This window comes from Oncorhynchus mykiss, chromosome 17 (genome assembly GCF_013265735.2).
Source record: "Oncorhynchus mykiss isolate Arlee chromosome 17, USDA_OmykA_1.1, whole genome shotgun sequence".
Taxonomy (NCBI): Eukaryota; Metazoa; Chordata; class Actinopteri; order Salmoniformes; family Salmonidae; genus Oncorhynchus; species Oncorhynchus mykiss.
Genome location: NC_048581.1, coordinates 34,691,838 through 34,710,959, shown reverse-complemented (window position 1 = coordinate 34,710,959; position 19,122 = coordinate 34,691,838). Strand labels below are relative to the sequence as shown.

The 19,122-nt window shown below is 40.5% G+C and overlaps 2 protein-coding genes across 6 annotated transcripts in view; both read right to left on the bottom strand.

The window, feature by feature from the left end:
• Positions 1 to 15,563, bottom strand: part of LOC110493792 (son of sevenless homolog 1) — a 74,429-nt gene extending 58,866 nt beyond the window's left edge. For all 4 annotated transcript variants that reach the window (XM_036949776.1, XM_036949777.1, XM_036949778.1 and 1 more), the window contains exons 1-2: positions 14,535 to 15,563; positions 1,392 to 1,517 (exon numbers count right to left, since the gene is read on the bottom strand). In XM_036949776.1, coding sequence (XP_036805671.1) covers positions 1,392 to 1,517; positions 14,535 to 14,621 — 213 coding nt within the window. In that variant the 5' untranslated portion in view covers positions 14,622 to 15,563. The remainder of the gene's footprint in view (positions 1 to 1,391; positions 1,518 to 14,534) is intronic.
• Positions 15,564 to 16,326: 763 nt separating this feature from the next.
• Positions 16,327 to 19,122, bottom strand: part of map4k3a (mitogen-activated protein kinase kinase kinase kinase 3a) — an 84,821-nt gene continuing 82,025 nt past the window's right edge. For both annotated transcript variants that reach the window (XM_036949775.1, XM_036949774.1), the window contains 3 exons: positions 18,990 to 19,060; positions 18,839 to 18,894; positions 16,327 to 18,107 (listed from right to left, as the gene is read on the bottom strand). In XM_036949775.1, coding sequence (XP_036805670.1) covers positions 18,020 to 18,107; positions 18,839 to 18,894; positions 18,990 to 19,060 — 215 coding nt within the window. In that variant the 3' untranslated portion in view covers positions 16,327 to 18,019. The remainder of the gene's footprint in view (positions 18,108 to 18,838; positions 18,895 to 18,989; positions 19,061 to 19,122) is intronic.

Sequence of the window (19,122 nt, the reverse complement as noted above, 5' to 3'; positions counted from 1 at the left end):
CAACACCTATTCCCCCTCAGGAAAAAAAAGATTTGGCACGGGTCCTCAGAACCTCAAAAGGTTCTACAGCTGCACCAGAGAGCATGACTGGTTAAATCACTGCCTGGTATGGCAACTGCTCGGCATCCGACCATAAAGCGCTACAGAGGGTGGCGGTTTCACACGGTTTTCTCTGTGCATTCAAATTGCTATCGATAAAATGCAATTGTGTTCATTGCAATTGTGTCACCCTGGTGAAGACAGCGACCATGCAGATGAGCTTCCCGGAGATGTTTTCTGACCGTTTGTGCAGAAATTCTCCAGTTGTGCAAACCCAAAGTTTCATCTGCTGTGCGGGTGGCTGGTTTCAGACCATCCCGCAGCTGAAGAAGCCAGATATGGAGGTCCTGGGCTGGCGTGGTTACACGTGGTCTGCGGTTGTGAGGCCGGTCGGCCGTACTGCCAATATCTCTAAAACGACATCAGGGGCGGCTTACGGTAGAGAAATGAGCATTCAATTCCCTGGCAAAATCTCTGGTGGACATTCCTGCAGTTAGAATGCCAATTGTACGCTTCCTCAAAATTTGAGACATCTATGGCATTGTGTTGTGTGACAAAAGTGCACATTTCTGAGTGACTTTTTATTGTCCCCAGCACAAGATGCACCTGAGTAATGATCATGCGGTTTAATCAGCTTCTTGATATGCCTCACCTGTCAGGTGGATGGATTATCTTGACAAAAGGAGAAATGTTCACTGACGGGGATGTAAACACATTTTTTGCACAGAATTTGAGAGAAATACGCTTTTTTGCATAGGGAAAATGTCTGGGATCTTTTATTTCAGCTCATGAAACATGGGACAAACACTTTACATGTTGCGTTTATATTTTTGTTCAGTGTAGCAAATGCTGATTGCCCCTTTAAGTAGAAGTAGCCCGCATCACTGGTCAAGGGTCAGTTTATTTCCCTGACGATGTTTAAATGAGAGGATCAGGGGAACAGTCGTCTGATCCTAGACCTGTGATTTATAGGCAACTTCTACCTCGCCACAGTTCGTTGTTGATTCCATGAGGGACTCCAAAAGGGAAGGTCTGCTCACTGTTTTTCTGCTTCCAAACATGATCTGTTAATAATAAAGATTGTGTTGTCTAATCACAACGATTCAACTTAATTGTGATTGAAATGTGTTATCACCTTGACCTAAGCTTCAGTAAAAGATCACATTTGAGGGCAAAACAACACTGAGCAAACACTCCTATTTCTCTACGTAAAGGACCTGTTTGTCCAAAGCTCCTGTTATTGCTTTGGAAGTGTGTAAAAAAAAAAAAAAAACTATTTTTACACTCTGTAAAAAAGGGGTCAACAAGGTTTTTGGTCCAGACACTGTTGCGCTATTGACGGAGATCCTTACCTCCACGTCCTGCACGCTGCGTGGCTGTGCCTGGCAGAGCATGCTGAGCAGCAGTAGGATCAGCTCCTCGATGTACTGCAGTGCATCCTCCTGGGACGACAGTTTGGGATGTACCTGGCTCAGCACCTTCACAGAGAGAGATGTGTATTAGTTCAGAATGAGTTGATTATTATTTTATTTTTTTAAATCAGCTGTTAAAAAAAAGGTTGGATCAGTAGAATACGTGGTAAACATGTATTAGTTCAGTATAGGTTGAGTTGATTATCATTACACTTTTTTTAAAATCAAGTGTTAAAAAGCTTGAGATGCATCTGGCTCAGCACCTTCACACAGAAACTAAGAGAAATGTGGCTAAGCTACTAGTTCAGTATAGATTCCAGCTGGGCCCAAACTGGTTGAATAAATGGTGTTTCCATGGAATAGAATCAACGTGGGAAAAGTAATCAACGTAAGGGAATTTAGAGACATTTTGAAATTTTTATACCCAACTTTGAACCTAAATGCAATAACAGTTCAAATGTTTGTTGATTTCACGTTAGTTGACAACTCAATCAAATGTAAAATCAAAACTAGACGGAGTGACGTCCATGTTCAAAAAAACCTTGGGCTGCGACTGGCGAGATATTTTCTAGTGTAGTATAGTTTCCCACTGAGTCCTTTTTCAGACAATTTTTGTGAACTCAGTGCGGTTTGCTTAATTTGTTGTGCCGTGTGAACACTCCAAAGTAACTCGGACCCCTCAAAAGAGTCCCCGAAACAAACCAAACTGAGACCATCGCTAGAGGTTGTCTGAATTCGGTTTGCTTGAATTCCGCGGTCCGGTTCTCTTTTTTAGAGCAATGTGAACAAAGCTCCCCAAGTTTGCTTGCCATTATTTCCGCACCACACACTAGACTACTGCAACACCATTTCCCCTGCCATAAGACAAATGTGCCACAAAAGAAAGAAGATGAAGTAACCTTTACTTGACCTGCAAGGTCATAACCATATCATGTCCTAACAGCTGACATAAAACTGTCATGACACATATTTAGTTAGACCTGTTGTGACAGTGTTATTTCCTTGCTGTTATGAAACCTACATAAGAGTGGGAAGGAAACTTATTTGCAGAGAAAACTTATTTTAATAAATGTGGGTTCTGACACTTCAGGCTAGGGTCCTTTTTTCTCAATTTCCACCTGACTGACGTGCCCAAAGTAAACTGCCTGTTGCTCAGGCCCTGAAGCCAGATATGCATATAATTGGTACCATTGGAAAGAAAAAATGTTGGAGACTATAACACAAAAGATATGGTAGGAGAAAATCCATAGAAAAACTAACCAGAATTTATTTGAGAGAGAGCCTATACTATTACAATGGAAAGTATAGAGAAATAATTAAATCTAGCTCCCAGAATGCAATTCCTATGGCTTCCACATGGTGCCAGCACCGTGTTCAAGGTTTCAGGCTTGTTTCTTGAGTTTTAGTACTGGGACACACTATTGGAAATTCATGTTTGGTCGCACGAGGAAGACAAGACACACCTGCTAATATCGGTTTCCTATTGAACATACTACTTTCCGTATGAAAAATTATAGTTGGATTACATTTTAGGGTATCTGTAGAGTCAATAGAAACTTATTTTGAATTGTTTTAACAAAGTTACATATATACACACACACAACTAGGTTGGAGTCATTAAAACTCGCTTTTCAACCACTCCACAAGTTATTTGTTAACAAACTATCGTTTTGGCAAGTCGGTTAGGACATATACTTTATGCATGACAAGTAATTTTTCCAACAATTGTTTAAAGTAAGATTATTTCACTGTATCACAATTTCAGTGGGTCAGAAGTTTACATACACTAAGTTGACTGTGCCTTTAAACAGCTTGGAAAATTCCAGAATATTATGTCATGGATTTAGGCTAATTGAAATAATTTGAGTCAATTGGAGGTGTACCTGTAGACTTATTTCAAGGTCTACCTTCAAACTCAGTGCCTCTTTGCTTGACATCACGGGAAAAATCAAAAGAACTCAGCCAAGACCTCAGAAAAATAATTGTAGACCTCCACAACTCTGGTTCATCATTGGGAGAAATTTCCAAACGCCTGAAAGTACCACGTTCATCTGTACAAACAATAGTATACAAGTATAAACACCATGGGACTACGCAGCCGTCATACCGCTCAGGAAGGAGACGCGCTCTGTCTCCTAGAGATGAACGCACATTGGTGCGAAAGGTGCAAATCAATCCCAGAACAACCGCAAAGGACCTTGTGAAGATTCTGGAGGAAACGGGTACAAAAGTATCTATACCAACAGTAAAACGAGTCCTAAATCGACATAACCTGAAAGGCCGCTCAGCAAGGAAGAAGCCACTGCTCCAAAACCGCCACAAAAAAGTCAGACTACAATTTGCAACTGCACATGGGGACAAAGATCGTACTTTTTGGAGAAATGTCTTCTGGTTTGATGAAACAAAAATAGAACTGTTTGGCCATAATGACTATCGTTATATTCGGAGAAAAAAGGGGGATGCTTGCAAGCCTAAGAACACCATCCCAACCGTGAAGCACGGGGTGGCAGCGTCATGTTGTGGGGGTGATTTGCTGTAGGAGGCATTGGTGCACTTCACAAAATAGATATCATCATGAGGTAGGAGAATTATGTGGATATATTGAAACAACATCTCAAGACATCAGTCAGGAAGTTAAAGCTTGGTCGCAAATGGGACTTCCAAATGGACAATGACCCCAAGCATACTTCCAAAGTTGTGGCAAAATGGCTTAAGGACAACAAAGTCAAAGTATTGGAGTGGTCATCACAAAGCCCTGACCTTAATCCTATAGAAAATTTGTGGGCAGAACTGAAAAAGCATGTGCGAGCAAGGAGGCTTACAAACCAAACTCAGTTACACCAGCTCTGTCAGGAGGAACAGGCCAAAATTCACCCAACTTATTGTGGGATGCTTGTGGAAGGCTACCCGAAACGTTTGACCCAAATTAAATCAATTTAAAGGCAATGCTACCAAATACTAATTGAGTGTATGTAAACTTCTGACCCACTGGGAATGTGATGAAAGAAATAAAAGCTGAAATAAATAATTCACTCTACTATTATTCTGACATTTCACATTCTTAAAATAAAGTGGTGATGTTAACTGACCTATAACAGGGAATTGTTATTCGGATTAAATTTCAGGAATTGTGAAAAACTGAGTTGAAATGTATTTGGTGCATGTAAACTTCCGACTTCAACTGTGTATATATAGAAAAAAAATGATTTACTATTTTTTATTTTTTTATTGTGTCTTCTGGTTTGCAGGAATTTGAAATTATTTATAATACTTAAGTATATTTTAGCAATTACATTTACTTTTGATACTTACGTATATTTAAAACAAAATAATTTTACTCAAATAGTGTTTTACTGGGTGACTGACTTTTACTTGAGTGTTTTTCTATTAATAAGGTTTCTTTACTTTTACTCAAGTATGATAATTTGGTACTTTTCCCCCACCACTGTAAGTAGGTATTTATAGCGGTCTGATAAATTCTGATGGGATGGCTTGTCCTGCACTTTGTAAAAACACAGAGTGCATTCAGGGAATGTTGGAAAAAGCTTTTGGATCCTTTCTGAACTTGGCAAATGTGAATAAAGAGGACTCGGACCACAAAATAGGTGAAGTGAACTGGCGAGAGAGTTGAGTCCTCATTCAAAGGCAAGGGCAGTGTGAATACAAAGAGTATTTAGTTATATATATAAATAAATAAAATACCCTTTGTAAAAATGTAAAATAAAAATGGGGATTTCTCATTTGGACCACTCGAAAACAGACAGAATACAATAAGTCAACTTTTTACTGAAAGTAGGCTAGACTCCACTCTCTTTTGGTTGGATAGGATGCGGTGGAATATAATGTAATGAATAAAAAAGACAAATAGGCTTGTAGTGTGGCTCCCCTTTGGAAAAGCCCTCTAGATATGCATTTGCAAATTCCAATACAGCCAACGAGTATTAGGCCTACCTGATGAAATGCAAATTCAGAGTGCTGTGTTCACCAGTACCTAGTCTACTCAAATACATTCTTACTCTGGATAGGCCCATCTGCATTCCAGTCAAGTGCACTCCATCATAACAGTCACAAGTCACTGTGACCTACACGAGGAGTTCTTGCAGAACATGCACATCATAACATAGACCTAAACTCCTTGAACACAGCCCATGGTTGGATTTAAATCAAACACTAGACATAGGCTACATGATTATTGATGAAAGCTATTTTCCAAGTCAATTCATATATTTCCAGCAGGAAATTGCTATTAAGTTATCATTATCCCAAACTAATTTTGGGTTGACTACTGACAAACTTGTGCCCACTTCATGCAGTCACTCAAACAGTGACAAACATGGCTAGAAAAAGAGATGACCAGCGATGAAGGGTTGTCGCTACGAACATAACTATAAAGACACATTACTCTAATGTTGAGGCCTACCTTTTGGTCCTGCATCTCCTAACCATCATCCATCGAGTTGGTACAAGACAACACATCAATCTTAACTTTATGGCTGGTAATGGTTCAAATACGTTAGGGAAAAAGTACACAATTAGGCTACTTGAGTTTAGGTTGGAATAAGCATACGTTTGCGGTTGTAGCTCATGGAGTGGGACTACTGCCTCTAACTCTGTGTCCCTGGTAACTGACTGAGCCCAGTGACGAGAGCACAGCATAGACACTCCGGTCTCCTCAGTTCGCCTCGCCAGCCGAGGCCTCCTATCAGAGCATGACTAAGCAAGCTCTGAGTCTCTACTCCCCTCCTCCTCTTAGAGAGGGCACGGTCTCTACTCAACTTGGCAGCTCTTCAGAGGCAGAGAGAGTTACAAAGGGAGAGATTGAGTGTGAGCGAGAGAGGGTGTTTTCTGAGGTCAGATAGTGAAAAGATGGAGACCTTAGAAATAGAAAGTAAAACTATTTTTTAGGAATATGCCATTTCATTTTAAGGGAGAGACTGCATAAAATAGTAAACTGATCGGTAAAAATGGTGCAGAGTGAATAAAAGCAAAAAGGCGCAGATAGCGTGAAAAGCTAAATGAAAGGGAGGTAAGTAATGAGGGGATTATAACCTACAGCAGGGATTTTTTCAACATGATTACTAATTATTTGGAGAGAGCAAAATGACCGCAAGAAGCCCAAATAGATGTATTTGACTAAAACAATAAATGTCAAACCTTGCTTACATTTGTATGCAATTACACACATCTCTCTATTAGGCATGGGAATACTGTGAAACAGATTACCTAAATTAAAATCACTTGGAGCTGATTTCCTGCTGTTAACAGTCATTTATTTCCAACAATTAAAATAAAATAAAAAACTAAATACAAACTCCAAAATACATACAGTACCAGTAGTTTACACACCTACTCATTCAAGGGTTTTTCTTTGTTTTGACTATTTTCCACATTGTACAATAACAATGAAGACATCAAAACTATGAAATAACGCATATGGAATCATGTAATAACCAAAAAAGTGTTAAAATCAAAATATATTTGAGATTCATCAAAGTAGCCATAATTTTCCTTGATGACAGCTTTACACACGCTTGATACTTCATTGGAGCAAAAAATACGGTGGAAACCAATTCGAGCCCATGACAAACACCAATTCAACAAGCAAGTGACAACTTCAGATAGAAAGGCAGAGAATCGGAACATGGCGAAAATCGTACTGCAGCTGAAGTGCAATCTTCTCCCATCACAAGGCAAAGAAAACGCCCATCTTCTATGGAAATACAGAGGATGCTGTACTGGGTCAATAAAGCCTGAATGTTCTCTAATGCCTCCATTTTACACACACAGCTCCTCAGTGGAGCACCATCCTCCTCAGTGAATTTAATAGAAATAAAACTATACTAAATATATTCACCTCACCAAATAATTGATTAAAACACACCATCTTGCAGTGAAGGTCTACAGTAGCCTCAACAGCACTCTGTAGTGTAGTACCATGGTGTAGCTTCCATCCTCCTCTTGATACAATGACTTAATACAAAACCTAGGAGGCTCATGGTTCTCACCCCCTTCCATAGACTTACACAGTCATTGTGACAACTTCCTGAGGACGACCTCCAACCTATCAGAGCTCTTGCAGCATGAACTAACATGTTGTCCACCAAATGAAAGGACCAGAGAATGACACTAGTACTGAAAAAATAAACTACAGCTAGCTAGCACAGAAGTGCCTAAAATGTGGTGAGTGGAAAGACAGCTGAACAGTTTTGAATATAAATTTCTTCCAAAATTAAGGAGAAGCAAGAGTGAGATATATATGGTTGTATGTTTATTTTTAAACTTTCACTTAGCTATCGAATGTAGCTAGCTAGTTTAGCCTACTCAAACAGAGAGGGATGCCATGTTAGCTTGCTGGCTATCCAACACTGGAACTCTTCCAAGTCAAGATTTTGGTTTTATTAATTTATTGCCACCGGGGCCCACCAGTGTAACTGCTAAACTGCTTTCTGACTGTACGTTGTACTGCATGATTGTAGCCAGTTTACTAACACGTTAGTTCTAGTAGCTATGTTGACTATGACGGGACAACGATGTAGGCTGTGTATCGCGGCCAGCGGTCCTGATATGAAGGTTTGGCTTGGAAAGGTTTTTTCACCTGGTCAGACAGCTGATGTGTTGTGCACTGAAGTCCACAAGCGACAGGAAAAGGTGATAGGAGGAAAGCATGTTGATAGTTGCAAGAAGGAATTATATATACACAACAAGCAAAGTGAGCATGCTATTTTTTTGGTGGCTGCTATGAATGTGAACTTTGTCTGATAAGGGGTGTATTGATCCCGCTAATTCGGTTGAAAAACATTCCTTAAAACGGAAGCGGGATGAACATACATGAATTTGTACAATAGAAACTAATTTGTAACTGTTGGACTAATGATTACACCCTAGGTCAGCTAGATGCAGGCAAGTGTGTGCAAGGCGGTATTGAGTCATTGTCTCGCACCTTGATTACTCAAAATTCTCTCGACCGGTGCACCTACGTTGTAAACTTTCACTCATTGGTACAGGGAAAATGTGAGTAGCATATGAGCCTAAAACTATCGACGTTAGATTGAGCTGGGTGTTACTTTGAGCTGGGTGAATGGAACATGAATGAGTCATCCACTATGCTGTAATTGAAAGACAATGCTCATAAACAAAGATCATCCTCCCTCATCTTAAACGGCAACGACCGTCACTGACACACACCTCTACCTACCTTTCTCACCTCGCGACGGAACAAACAGAGGTATTCATCTGTCGTGGGCATATACGTAGGTGCTTTCAGAAGTGTGTTTTGAGTGGGGAACGATCAAGGTCTAACAGGAGGTCCTGAGATAATGTAAAAGATGTAGCCTAGCCTGACACAAGGCTCATGTTAGGCTACATCATGATTGCCAATTGGGGAAAAACATGGAAGATTGACTAGAAAGCTCTGCTTGAAGATAACCTGTATGCTGCAATACATTGCATGCTGCAATTCTTTAGACCGTTTGATCAGACTTCTTCATTTGCTCTGCCTCCTTGTGAAGGCAAATGATAAATAAACAAAAAAGTGAAAAAAAAGTCTTAAAACCCATTATAATAAAAGGTAATAATAATCTGAATAAATGAGTTGCAAATAAAATCTGCACACACACAAGATAATATATGGAGGATAGGTTTATGGGAAGCTCCAAGAAAAATTGGAAGAAAGGCTCATTATTCTAACTGAAAATTGGGGGCCAACTCAATGCTCCCCCACAGAAACAATGCCTAAGGTGGACTTCAAATCAAAAAGTGTTGTGTGTTTTACATTTCGTCAAGGCTTGTCCTCACCTCCAGACATGTGTAGTAGAGCAGTGTGGTCCTCTGATAGACAACATCAAGTAAAGAGTAGAATGAAATACTTGGTTGCAAATTCAAGGTCATTCTCCAACCCCAGGTTATGAGTGGACTGAGTGTCGTTCTAGAAGGAAGCATGGGAGTCTCAAATCCAGAGTAAGCTGCTGATCATGTGAATCAATATTGTTGATGACGATTCAAGCTCAAGTGAATTGACTCCAGATGTGCAAGGTGGCCTTGTGAGCCCTAGCCCCACATGACCTCTTCACCTGATCCTGTGTCACTCTTGGCCCAGAGGTTTCCGATGACAACCAAGCTGGTGTACCCAGGTGCTCCTCCCTCAATCCCAACTCAACTCTGGTAACCAACCCTTGCCCATAGCCCTTTCCTCAAGAGTCTTAACAGAACTGAAGGGACCAGACAGATCTCCTAATCTGCAACCTATAGCACCTCTCCAATAGCACTTCCACCTGTCCAGGTCCTGTCAGGTCTGCGTGAATTATGTGGGAAGGGGCTAAGGGTTTATGAAAAGGGGTTAAAGAGCAGAAGGAATCCGGGCCGGAGCTGCCCGTCCCAGGCAGGTGGGTGTGGTGGAGAGAAGGCCCTGGTTCCTGCATGCCAGACTAACCCAAAGCAATGCCAGGAATTTCATTCCCAGGAACCCCAGCCAGTGCGGGCCTGCACGGCACGACATGCAAATAGTGGGGATGTGCATCTTTCACATACAGGAACGATACTTTTTTAGTTTGAAACAATTCTGTTTGATTTGAGAACGAATAAATGCAATTCAGTTCGACGCACTAACACATTCATTTTCCATTCTATATAAAAATCTGCTGATGGACCTCATGAGCTGGGCCTCCCTGAGCTGAATCTGTTTGAGTTGATTTATGTGCGTGTGTCTGTGTGTAAATGATGTATGTCTATGGTGGGGGGGGTGGAGCCTGTTTTTTGTCAACCCCACTTCTAAAATCGGTGATTTGGGGCAGCAGGGTAGCCTAGTGGTTAGAGCGTTGGACTAGTGACCGGAAGGTTGCAAGTTCAAACCCCCGAGCTGACAAGTTATAAATCTGTCGTTCTGCCCCTGAACAGGCTGTTAACCCACTGTTCCTAGGCCGTCATTGAAAATAAGAATTTGTTCTTAACTGACTTGCCGGGTTAAATAAAAGGTCAAATAAAAAAATCACCACCTGCTAAAATGACAAGTTAATTAGTGGATTAATTGTTTGAGCTAGTATTGTATCAATATTTATCATTTACAAATTAGCTATACTTTGAATTTCACCCCATCTCAAAATCTAATGGCTTTGACCATTTTTAAGTTTTTACAGAGTGACATTTTCTTCTCCTCTCGCTTCAACCATGCAGTGAGCCTCGCAAAAAGGATTGCGGTCCACATTATGAACTTTACCCTTTATATATAGAAATTACCATATACAGACAAAACTATTGCTGATGGTGAACCTGAACAATCAAAATAAAATGTATTTTAAGCACTGTTTGGCAGGTAAATCCATATGAGAGTTGTCTCCGGTAGCTTACTTGTATTCCCCTAAAACACAATTTTCAACAGTGCATAGATATCAATACCCAGCAAACACAGATTTTTAGTCAACTAATATAGCTGAGCCATTTTACTATATGAATGCTGAAGGTGCCGAGCAGATGTGCAATATCAGGAACAGACCGCCTACCGCACATTGGTCAGCGCCCAAAGCTGAGCACAGTTTGCCTAGGCTACTGATGATGTCTGGAGTTGTTTAGCATGCAAAATGACTTGTAGATCAATGACTGTCAACAGTCACACGCAGTTCAACACTGAAGGAGAGGACACCAGTTGTCACAAAAGATGAGGTAGTTTCGGAAGGTAGAAAGAATTTAATACGATTCCCCAAAAATTGTGAACAGGTGATTTGTGAAGTTTTAATCGATTTTATGACCAGATGCAAGCTACATTTGGATCGGTTTGGGGTCCGCGGACCGATGTTAAACATTTGAATCGGGGACCGATGCATATCGGTGAATCGTCACATCCCTAGCAAACAGATTAGGGGAACAAGAGAAAGAGGAATGGGGCACACCGTTTATATGGAAAATTGTCTGCGCTTGAAAATTGTGATTATTGCAGATGCTAGACTGATTAATTATCGCCAAAGAGTAGAGGCAAGATGCAGCATGTTTGGATGTTAAATGCCATTGTAATGTGAAAAGTCTTTAAGTACATATGGAAGAATCAGTGTGACATTTTCCATCCCCAATTGAAGATCATGTTCATTGATGTTTAGCAGGGCTGGGAGAATATTAGGGGATATTCTAGACTACAGCTGTTTTTCTTTTAATATATATATATTTTTTAAAACCTGACCACAACTTCTCCCCACAAAATGAACAAATTACTCTGTGCATAAAGTTTTAAAAAATCCAGCAGAGAACTTCAAAGACTTTGCAAACTCACGCCATTGGAAATTTGTGGGGAGGCTAAAACGAGGGCTTGCTCTTGACAATGCTTTTCCTGGCAGGGCTGGCTAACCTGGCATCTTGGCTTTGGCAAAGCAGGCCAAAATGTCTTGAGCAGTGGACCATGGAGAAATTATAGGTATTTTTTAAATGGCATGAGAAAACTGACCCTATTTCCCCATTTCATTCCACAGCAGAAACCTGAACAATGCTCATCCACTGGAGTGCATGCACGTTTTCAAATCCTCTCAGTTCCCTGTGCCAGAACATTCCAGACAAATGTAACCATTTTTTTTTTGAAGCCGATAGGCCAATTGCTAAATCAATAGGGTGAACAGAGGGTGTGTCAACTTTGAACGGCTCAATGAGGAGAAGCTGGTCTTGCCATGAGGCTCGTTTGAAGTCTTCCATAACCGCTCCTAGACTTGTTGACACAGCTTGAGCGGGGAAAGCAACACTTGAGGGATCAAATGGGGGAGGTTTGGAGGAGAAGGGGGTAAAAGCTTGTTGCAAAAATGTCCTTAATGCGACCAACTGGGGCTAAACCTCCCCTTCGTTGTCACTCACTCCTGTTTTCTGCGAGGGCTGACTTGCTCTGACCTCATGCATTGGGCTACATTCCTGCCATGCCTGTGGTGTTGTATTGCTACGGCATCATCGCACTTTGGCATTTGCCGGCCCTTGCCAGTCTACACACAACAGGAATGCAGAGGCCATCCCCCCTCGTTGGGATTCCACATGTGCCAGTCATCCAAAAGTGGGACCTCGAGCAAAGACTTGAACTGTTTCTCTGCGGCATTCCTCCACAGTTCGTTCAATCTCCCACGTAAGACCAACTTCTCAACATAACTCACAGTGTACCGTTTCTGCAGCGTTAGCTAAAAGATTAACCGAGGCATGTCAAAGGTAATTTTCATTTCCAGATTCATATCAAGCGGCACACTATCATTACATAATTCAGTCCTAGCTGGTCCATTAGGATGTTTTTCTTTCAGTAGGCTAGAATTCAGTTTCGATATTATTAACCTACTGTTTAAGTATTGTTCTGATTCTTCCAGTTCTTCTTAGCATTCTCTTCTCATGATCACTACCTCCGGTCCAACGTGACACAGAGGGGCTTAGGCTGGGCCTACCCCTTCATGTCAAACTCACATTGTAAATTGGGATACTTATTGTGTTTGTTATTCAGGTGTCCTTTCATCTTGTCTACTACCATTATATAGGCCCAATAGTTTTTCTGTTTTGGCCTAAATTGGTTGGTCTGGAGTGGTTTTAACTAAGAATGTTGCAGTGCCCAAACATGAACTAAATATATGCTAGTCATTGAAAACACTCATCTTAAGAAAGCACTGGGGTGAACAAATAAAAATGTAAAGAACATTTTTTTTAAAGAAACAATTTTCTCAACTGTCATTGTAACATCTCACTTGAGAGCTGTGACTGAAGTTCACTGACTCGGCATTCCCCTGCTTGCAGCATCTTGCTGAAAAACCCCACCCTAATCGCCTCACGCCAGCTATAAGCCTCTATTTACCAACACACACACGCAAACCAGAGGCGCTAGTCAGTGTTCACTCTGTGTAGACCAAGGTACCGTGTGTGGTGTGTCACTAAACTTTGCCCACATCAGACATGTTATTTCAAACCACCCCAAAGGTCTGTAAATCGCCAAAAACATGGCCACCACCTTCATGAGACTATATGAGGGCGTCCCAAAATATTGAGACTGAGTCAGAACCTACTTGAAAAAAGGCGCTGAGTCAATCTTGATGAGCTGTGACCCATGCAATGTTTCAAAACCTAATTTCTCTTCAAATACCTGACAAGTCTAGGTGTGCAATTTGCATGTTGTTATTTTCTTTGGTAGGAGGTAGAGTAAAGCAGTGTATCACAACAACAATATAAAAAGATACTTATGACTAATCTAGCAACAACTACTGTAGTGTCAATGATGTTGTCCATGTAAACGGTCAAATAGTCATTTATTGGTCATGAATAGGCTATGACAGTCCACCATCACCTCCACCAACATAGAATTTCCAAAACTGCCTTCAGGGACAAGAACAAACAAATGACTCGTTTCATGATGATTAGTACTACAATATTCAGGGTTGCTGCTAGCAAGTACTTTATTACATGTCTGAAATTGAGGGCCCAGTTTCAACGTTACTATGGAGCCCTTAGCTTAGGAAAAAGTGATGCAGTTTTGCCGAGGGGGGGCGACGTTCTGTGAGCGTGACAGCCGTCCTCCCCCACAGACGCTTCCAGTTCCGTCACACTCAAACTGACACTGTGGACAAGATGTACATACAGTGACGCTGAGATAGCAGATACAGATAAAAGGGGACGTTTTTAGGAATGGTGTAATGGATGGGGAACTAGTGACGTTCGAGTTTAGGTGAGGGAATCAAACAAAACCATTTGAGTCAAACATAGGGCTGTGTCATATAGAAGCATTGCGTCCCCACGGGTGCACCCCAATAATGAGCGGGGGGCAGCTAACAGTAATCGAAATACAATGTTATCTTGGTACTATTAGCATACACAATCATCTCGCTACACCCGCAATAACGTCTGATAAATACGTGTATGCACCCAATAAAATGTGATTTGACCAACCAAACCATGTCACTGGCAACATGGTGTGTTTTGACGTGGCACCATTAAATGTTTGTTACAAAAATCTATTCCTACAAAAATAACACAGTTTAAGGTAGCTAATTAACGTTAGCTGGCTAGCTAATAATAGCCACTTTGCTTGTAATGCATACCCTCGCCGTCTAACGTTAATTTGTTCGCTTGGCACCTGCCAACTTCCTAGCTTACCTTGTTCAGGGAGGGTACCAATAGCCCCCGCCATTTCGGTGCGTTCTCCTCGCTGAAAAAGTCGTACTGAACCTGGGCCGCTTGCATGGCTTCAGCTGCCGGTCTTCGTGCGCTATCTTGCAGCCAGTGAGCGTTGTGTGTTCACGGCCACTTCTCACATCAAAGCAGTATATAGTGTGGCCTGTGGTTGGAACTGAGAGGTGCAATATTCTGTGCGGCCCGCTGCCTCAGAATATCCACCAAATGAGCATTCCTCTACCAAAACAGTTAACAATGCGACCATTGCATCGGCAGTGTACAGATGTTGATAGCTGCTAGCTAGCCGTCTCCAGCTGCCGAAGCAAGTCGCTATCGTTAGCTAGCAGGGTTGCTCTTTCGGGACACCGAGAGTTTAAAAAAAGCTCAAAATGCACGAACCCAAAGATACTTCAAACGCTAACTAGCAAGCTTGCGTTGCTTTGGCAGATGGAAATGTTTCCAAGTTCCGAACTGACGTTGTTGGTGGCAACAAATGTTACCCTACCTAATTTAGCAAGCTAGTAGTAGCTAGCTAGCAGCCGAGCTGGTGATGTTACTAGCCGTAGCGGATCGATCCTAATCGGAAGATGGTTGGAGTAGTGATGAACTAACTAGCAATATGTGGACAGTGGCGTAGCTGACTAGCTAGTATCCAACGTGGGAGTGAATGTGTCACTTCACGTTTCGGGAAATGCGATACTGTTCGTCCTTTTCGGCCAGTTGAATCATTCCCTATATTTTGGGCAAAAAAAACCTCTTCGGTACAAAATCGCCCATTTTCACCGAATCTTCGGCAGGGTGGATATTGATAACCGTGTTATCCTCCATGAATTTATAATTTCCAAAACATGTCTTCAGACTATTTAGCCTTTTTGTTTGGTTATCGAGAAAACCAAGAATCCACGCAAAGGCTGGTTTTAATTACCAGTTTACCTTTGGTCAAAAATATTTATTTAGACGATTGTTATGACTCGGGTCGGGTGCAGTTGCTGGTAGAAGAATATTGCACAGGCGCAGATGATAGCTAATGACGTCGTTAGGGCTTGTTTACGATAATCATCGCGCCTGCCCACATTCGCAGATATGTATACAATCTGGATAAACCGAGAGTAATAATTAATTAAACGATAGCATGAAAAATCGTTTGATGAGAAAGATCAATTGAAACCATTGCATACTCACATTGCAAACTCAATGTGCCTAGTCACATTACCTCCATACATATCTACCTCCGTCACTCCAATATTCCTGCACATGTACATGTAGTATTGGAACTGACTTTAAAAATATTTTCTGTATTTTAGTATGCTTACTTAATTACTTTTTTTTTTAAAAATTATTTCTCGTGCTTTTTTCTAGTAATACATTGTTCTGGATTATTGCGTTGTTGAGTTGAGTTTGCAAGAAAGGCATTTCACTGTACTTGTGCATGGGACGTTAAACATACCAACGATGCATGTGAACTAGTGCTAGTTTTGTGCGCACGCGGTGAGGTCGCAGACTTGACGAACAGAGCCCAGAGAAAACATAATGGAAAGCATTCATCTTTTTGTGGAGACTTCCCAAAGCAGACACCTCCACTAACTAACTGGGTGGAGCAGTTCATGGTATAGTAAGTATTCCCAATGTTCAAAATACACATCTACATCTTAGCAGAAATTATTCCATAGGTTTAATAGGCTTAAAAAGACATATACCCACTAAAATGTCAAAGAGAAAAACAGACTTTCTTATTTTTTTTCTATAGCTCATCAGTCAATCAATGTATCCCTTCGTGAGTTAAAATGTTTAATATGTAACATGTCCAAATATAGCAGTTGTACAGGCGAAATTAAGCAATTTTATTTTACAATATTTACATGACACAAAAGCAATATGGAAAGAAACCAAGTGAGAAGATCCTTATACTTCATCATACCGTCTAAAGTTTTGGAGAAAAATAACAGGCTTCCTATGGCTCATCAGTCAATCAATTTAGCCCATCTTGAGTTAAAATGTTTAATATGTAACATGTTCAAATATTAGCAGTTGTACAGGCACAATTAAGCAATTTTATTTTACTGTATTTACATGACACAAAAGCAATATGGAAAGAAACCAAGTCAGAAAATCCTTGTACTTCATCATACCCTCCTTTAGTTGTGTAAGCTACATGGAGTCAGCAAATCACATTTAGTGTTACATGTTCAATTTGGCCCCACATATTCCCACTGACTCCCCAATGCATGAGGTAGAGGCCTTACTATGACGCCCAAACACCAGAACAAACCATATGAACAATGCAATTTAGCAAACATTCAACTCATTGGCCACCATACGGAAAAAGATTCTAAGATGGTACAACTGCCCAGAGTCTCTTCAGTTTGAATGCAGTTTTAACAATAGCGTTGGCGTGTATGTAAAAAAATAAACCTTATATTGCCTGGTTAAATTTGTCTGAGTTTACAGCTAAAGTGTGTAGTATGATGTTTTCTAATGCACTCATGCAGATACTTTGTTATAAGCACAACTTAACCATGCCTTAAATGTAAGAATAAAGTGTTTTATTGCGTACAACTATGTGCAAATTTCACAACCAGTGCATATCTGAGAATTGACAACTTTCTATGGGGTTGGAATTAAAGTGTGTGAAAATAAAATGACATTGCATATGGCTTCATATCAAAACGAGTCTAACATATTAAAAAAAGGCAACACATGATCAAAATGAACAGACACTTTGCTCTTTGACATCCTACCACTGTTTTGTAAAATTACATTAGTTGACAAGCCCTTAAAAGTAGTACCCCACATTGATTAGGCAACAACTCTTTATATCTCTTAAGTTGGGGGGCAACTTTACAAAATATATGCAGCATGGTTATCTACATGACATACTTATAGTGTACAACCTCAATATTCTATTTACATAAATTACAAACACATCGGTCAAGCACTTGTCAGGTAAGGATGCATGCTCTCAGAAGTTGGTCAATATTGAAATAGTGTGATATCCAGGAATGTGGGTTTGTGTTACTATAAATGTCGACTTACAATTCAAATCATAAGGTTCAATTAAAAACCGGACATATCCAAGGTCGCTTGCTCGATGAATAGTCCGATTGCAATTCCTTGGTCTCAGATGCAGAGTCAGACATGTCCTCCTCATCATAGTCTGTTCCCATCAGGGATGGGGTCAGTTCCATAGTTTAATTTCAGGACATGAATTCCAATTTAATAATAGAAAAATAAACCTAATTGCAATTTTCAATGAATGAATTTCATTCAGATTTATAACCTCTTAAAATGTAACTGAAACCAATCCTGGGCCATGTTCATTAAGGCATACAATGAAATAATGTTTTGCAACCGACAATGAAACTAAGGTTTCTTATTGGACAGGTTCAGACTGTACATCCCTGTAGCACTCCGTTTCAGAAAGCTTTATGCCTACTGAACAGGACCCTGGTTCCCAGAGCGCAGGGTGGTTAGTAACTGTTCTCGTGTCCAGCCAGGATGTATAGGTTGCTGTGTGCTGTAGGGTTGTCTGTAGGTCTGCTCTCCAGCACCACAACCCTGCAATCAAAGGTATTCAGTGATGTGAAATGTTCTGAATGTTGCAGATATAAATAAAATGAACTGCATGAATAAAATATAGCAATCTTCTGAAAAAAAAATAAGATCTGGAACGCCACCATAGCTATTACAGGCAATAATCGAGGCACTTAAAAATATATTTACCTTGCATATTTTTATTTATTAATTTGACAGCACCGAAATGAGGGAGACAGCACAGAAATGAGGGAGATATGTGTAGAGGGACAGATAGATGAAAAGGACAGAGGGGATTCGTACCCATGTCAGCAGAGGTCGCTAAACTAATTTGTATCCACAACACTAAACACAGGTTTCCCCAAATGGTGGTGATTTTATTTGAAAGTTTTCTGAGCAAAAATAAAATAATTTTTATTTTATTTTAAATGTGTTATTATTTTATTGTCGGACATAAGACTGTAAAAATACCAGCAAATCAGCTCAGAGTGACTTTAATTTTGGAAATCTGTTCCAAAGCATTCCCACGCGTAATAGAGACATACAGTATGTGATCGTATACAAATGTAAGCAAGGTTTGACATGATTATTCGTTTGGGCTTCTTGCGGTCAATTTGCCGTTCACAAATTCTTTCTAATTATGTTCTGGGCCCCCTGACCATCCGCCCCCCCCAAAAAAAATAGTCCTGAGGCTGAAGCTAGTTGATGATCCCTGCTAAACGGATTTAGCCTCAATCTAAAAATGGATTTCTCACCTGTCTGATCCTAGGAGTCGGAATATCCTGGTGTTGTCGGAAATCTCCTGTGTAATCTGGTGGGAATATGGACAGGATCTAATATTCACGTCATCGCAGTCATTATCATAGTCATCATATTACAACAACAATAAACAGTTCAAATACTTGCCTCATTAGATTTGAAACTCCGCCCTTGCATGCCATGTCTCCAGAAAGCCAGAACACTGTCTTGAAGGCAGACTGTGGAAAAGATGGATGTTTAATATACCATATGAAAAATTCTAAATTTTACCAGAATGTCA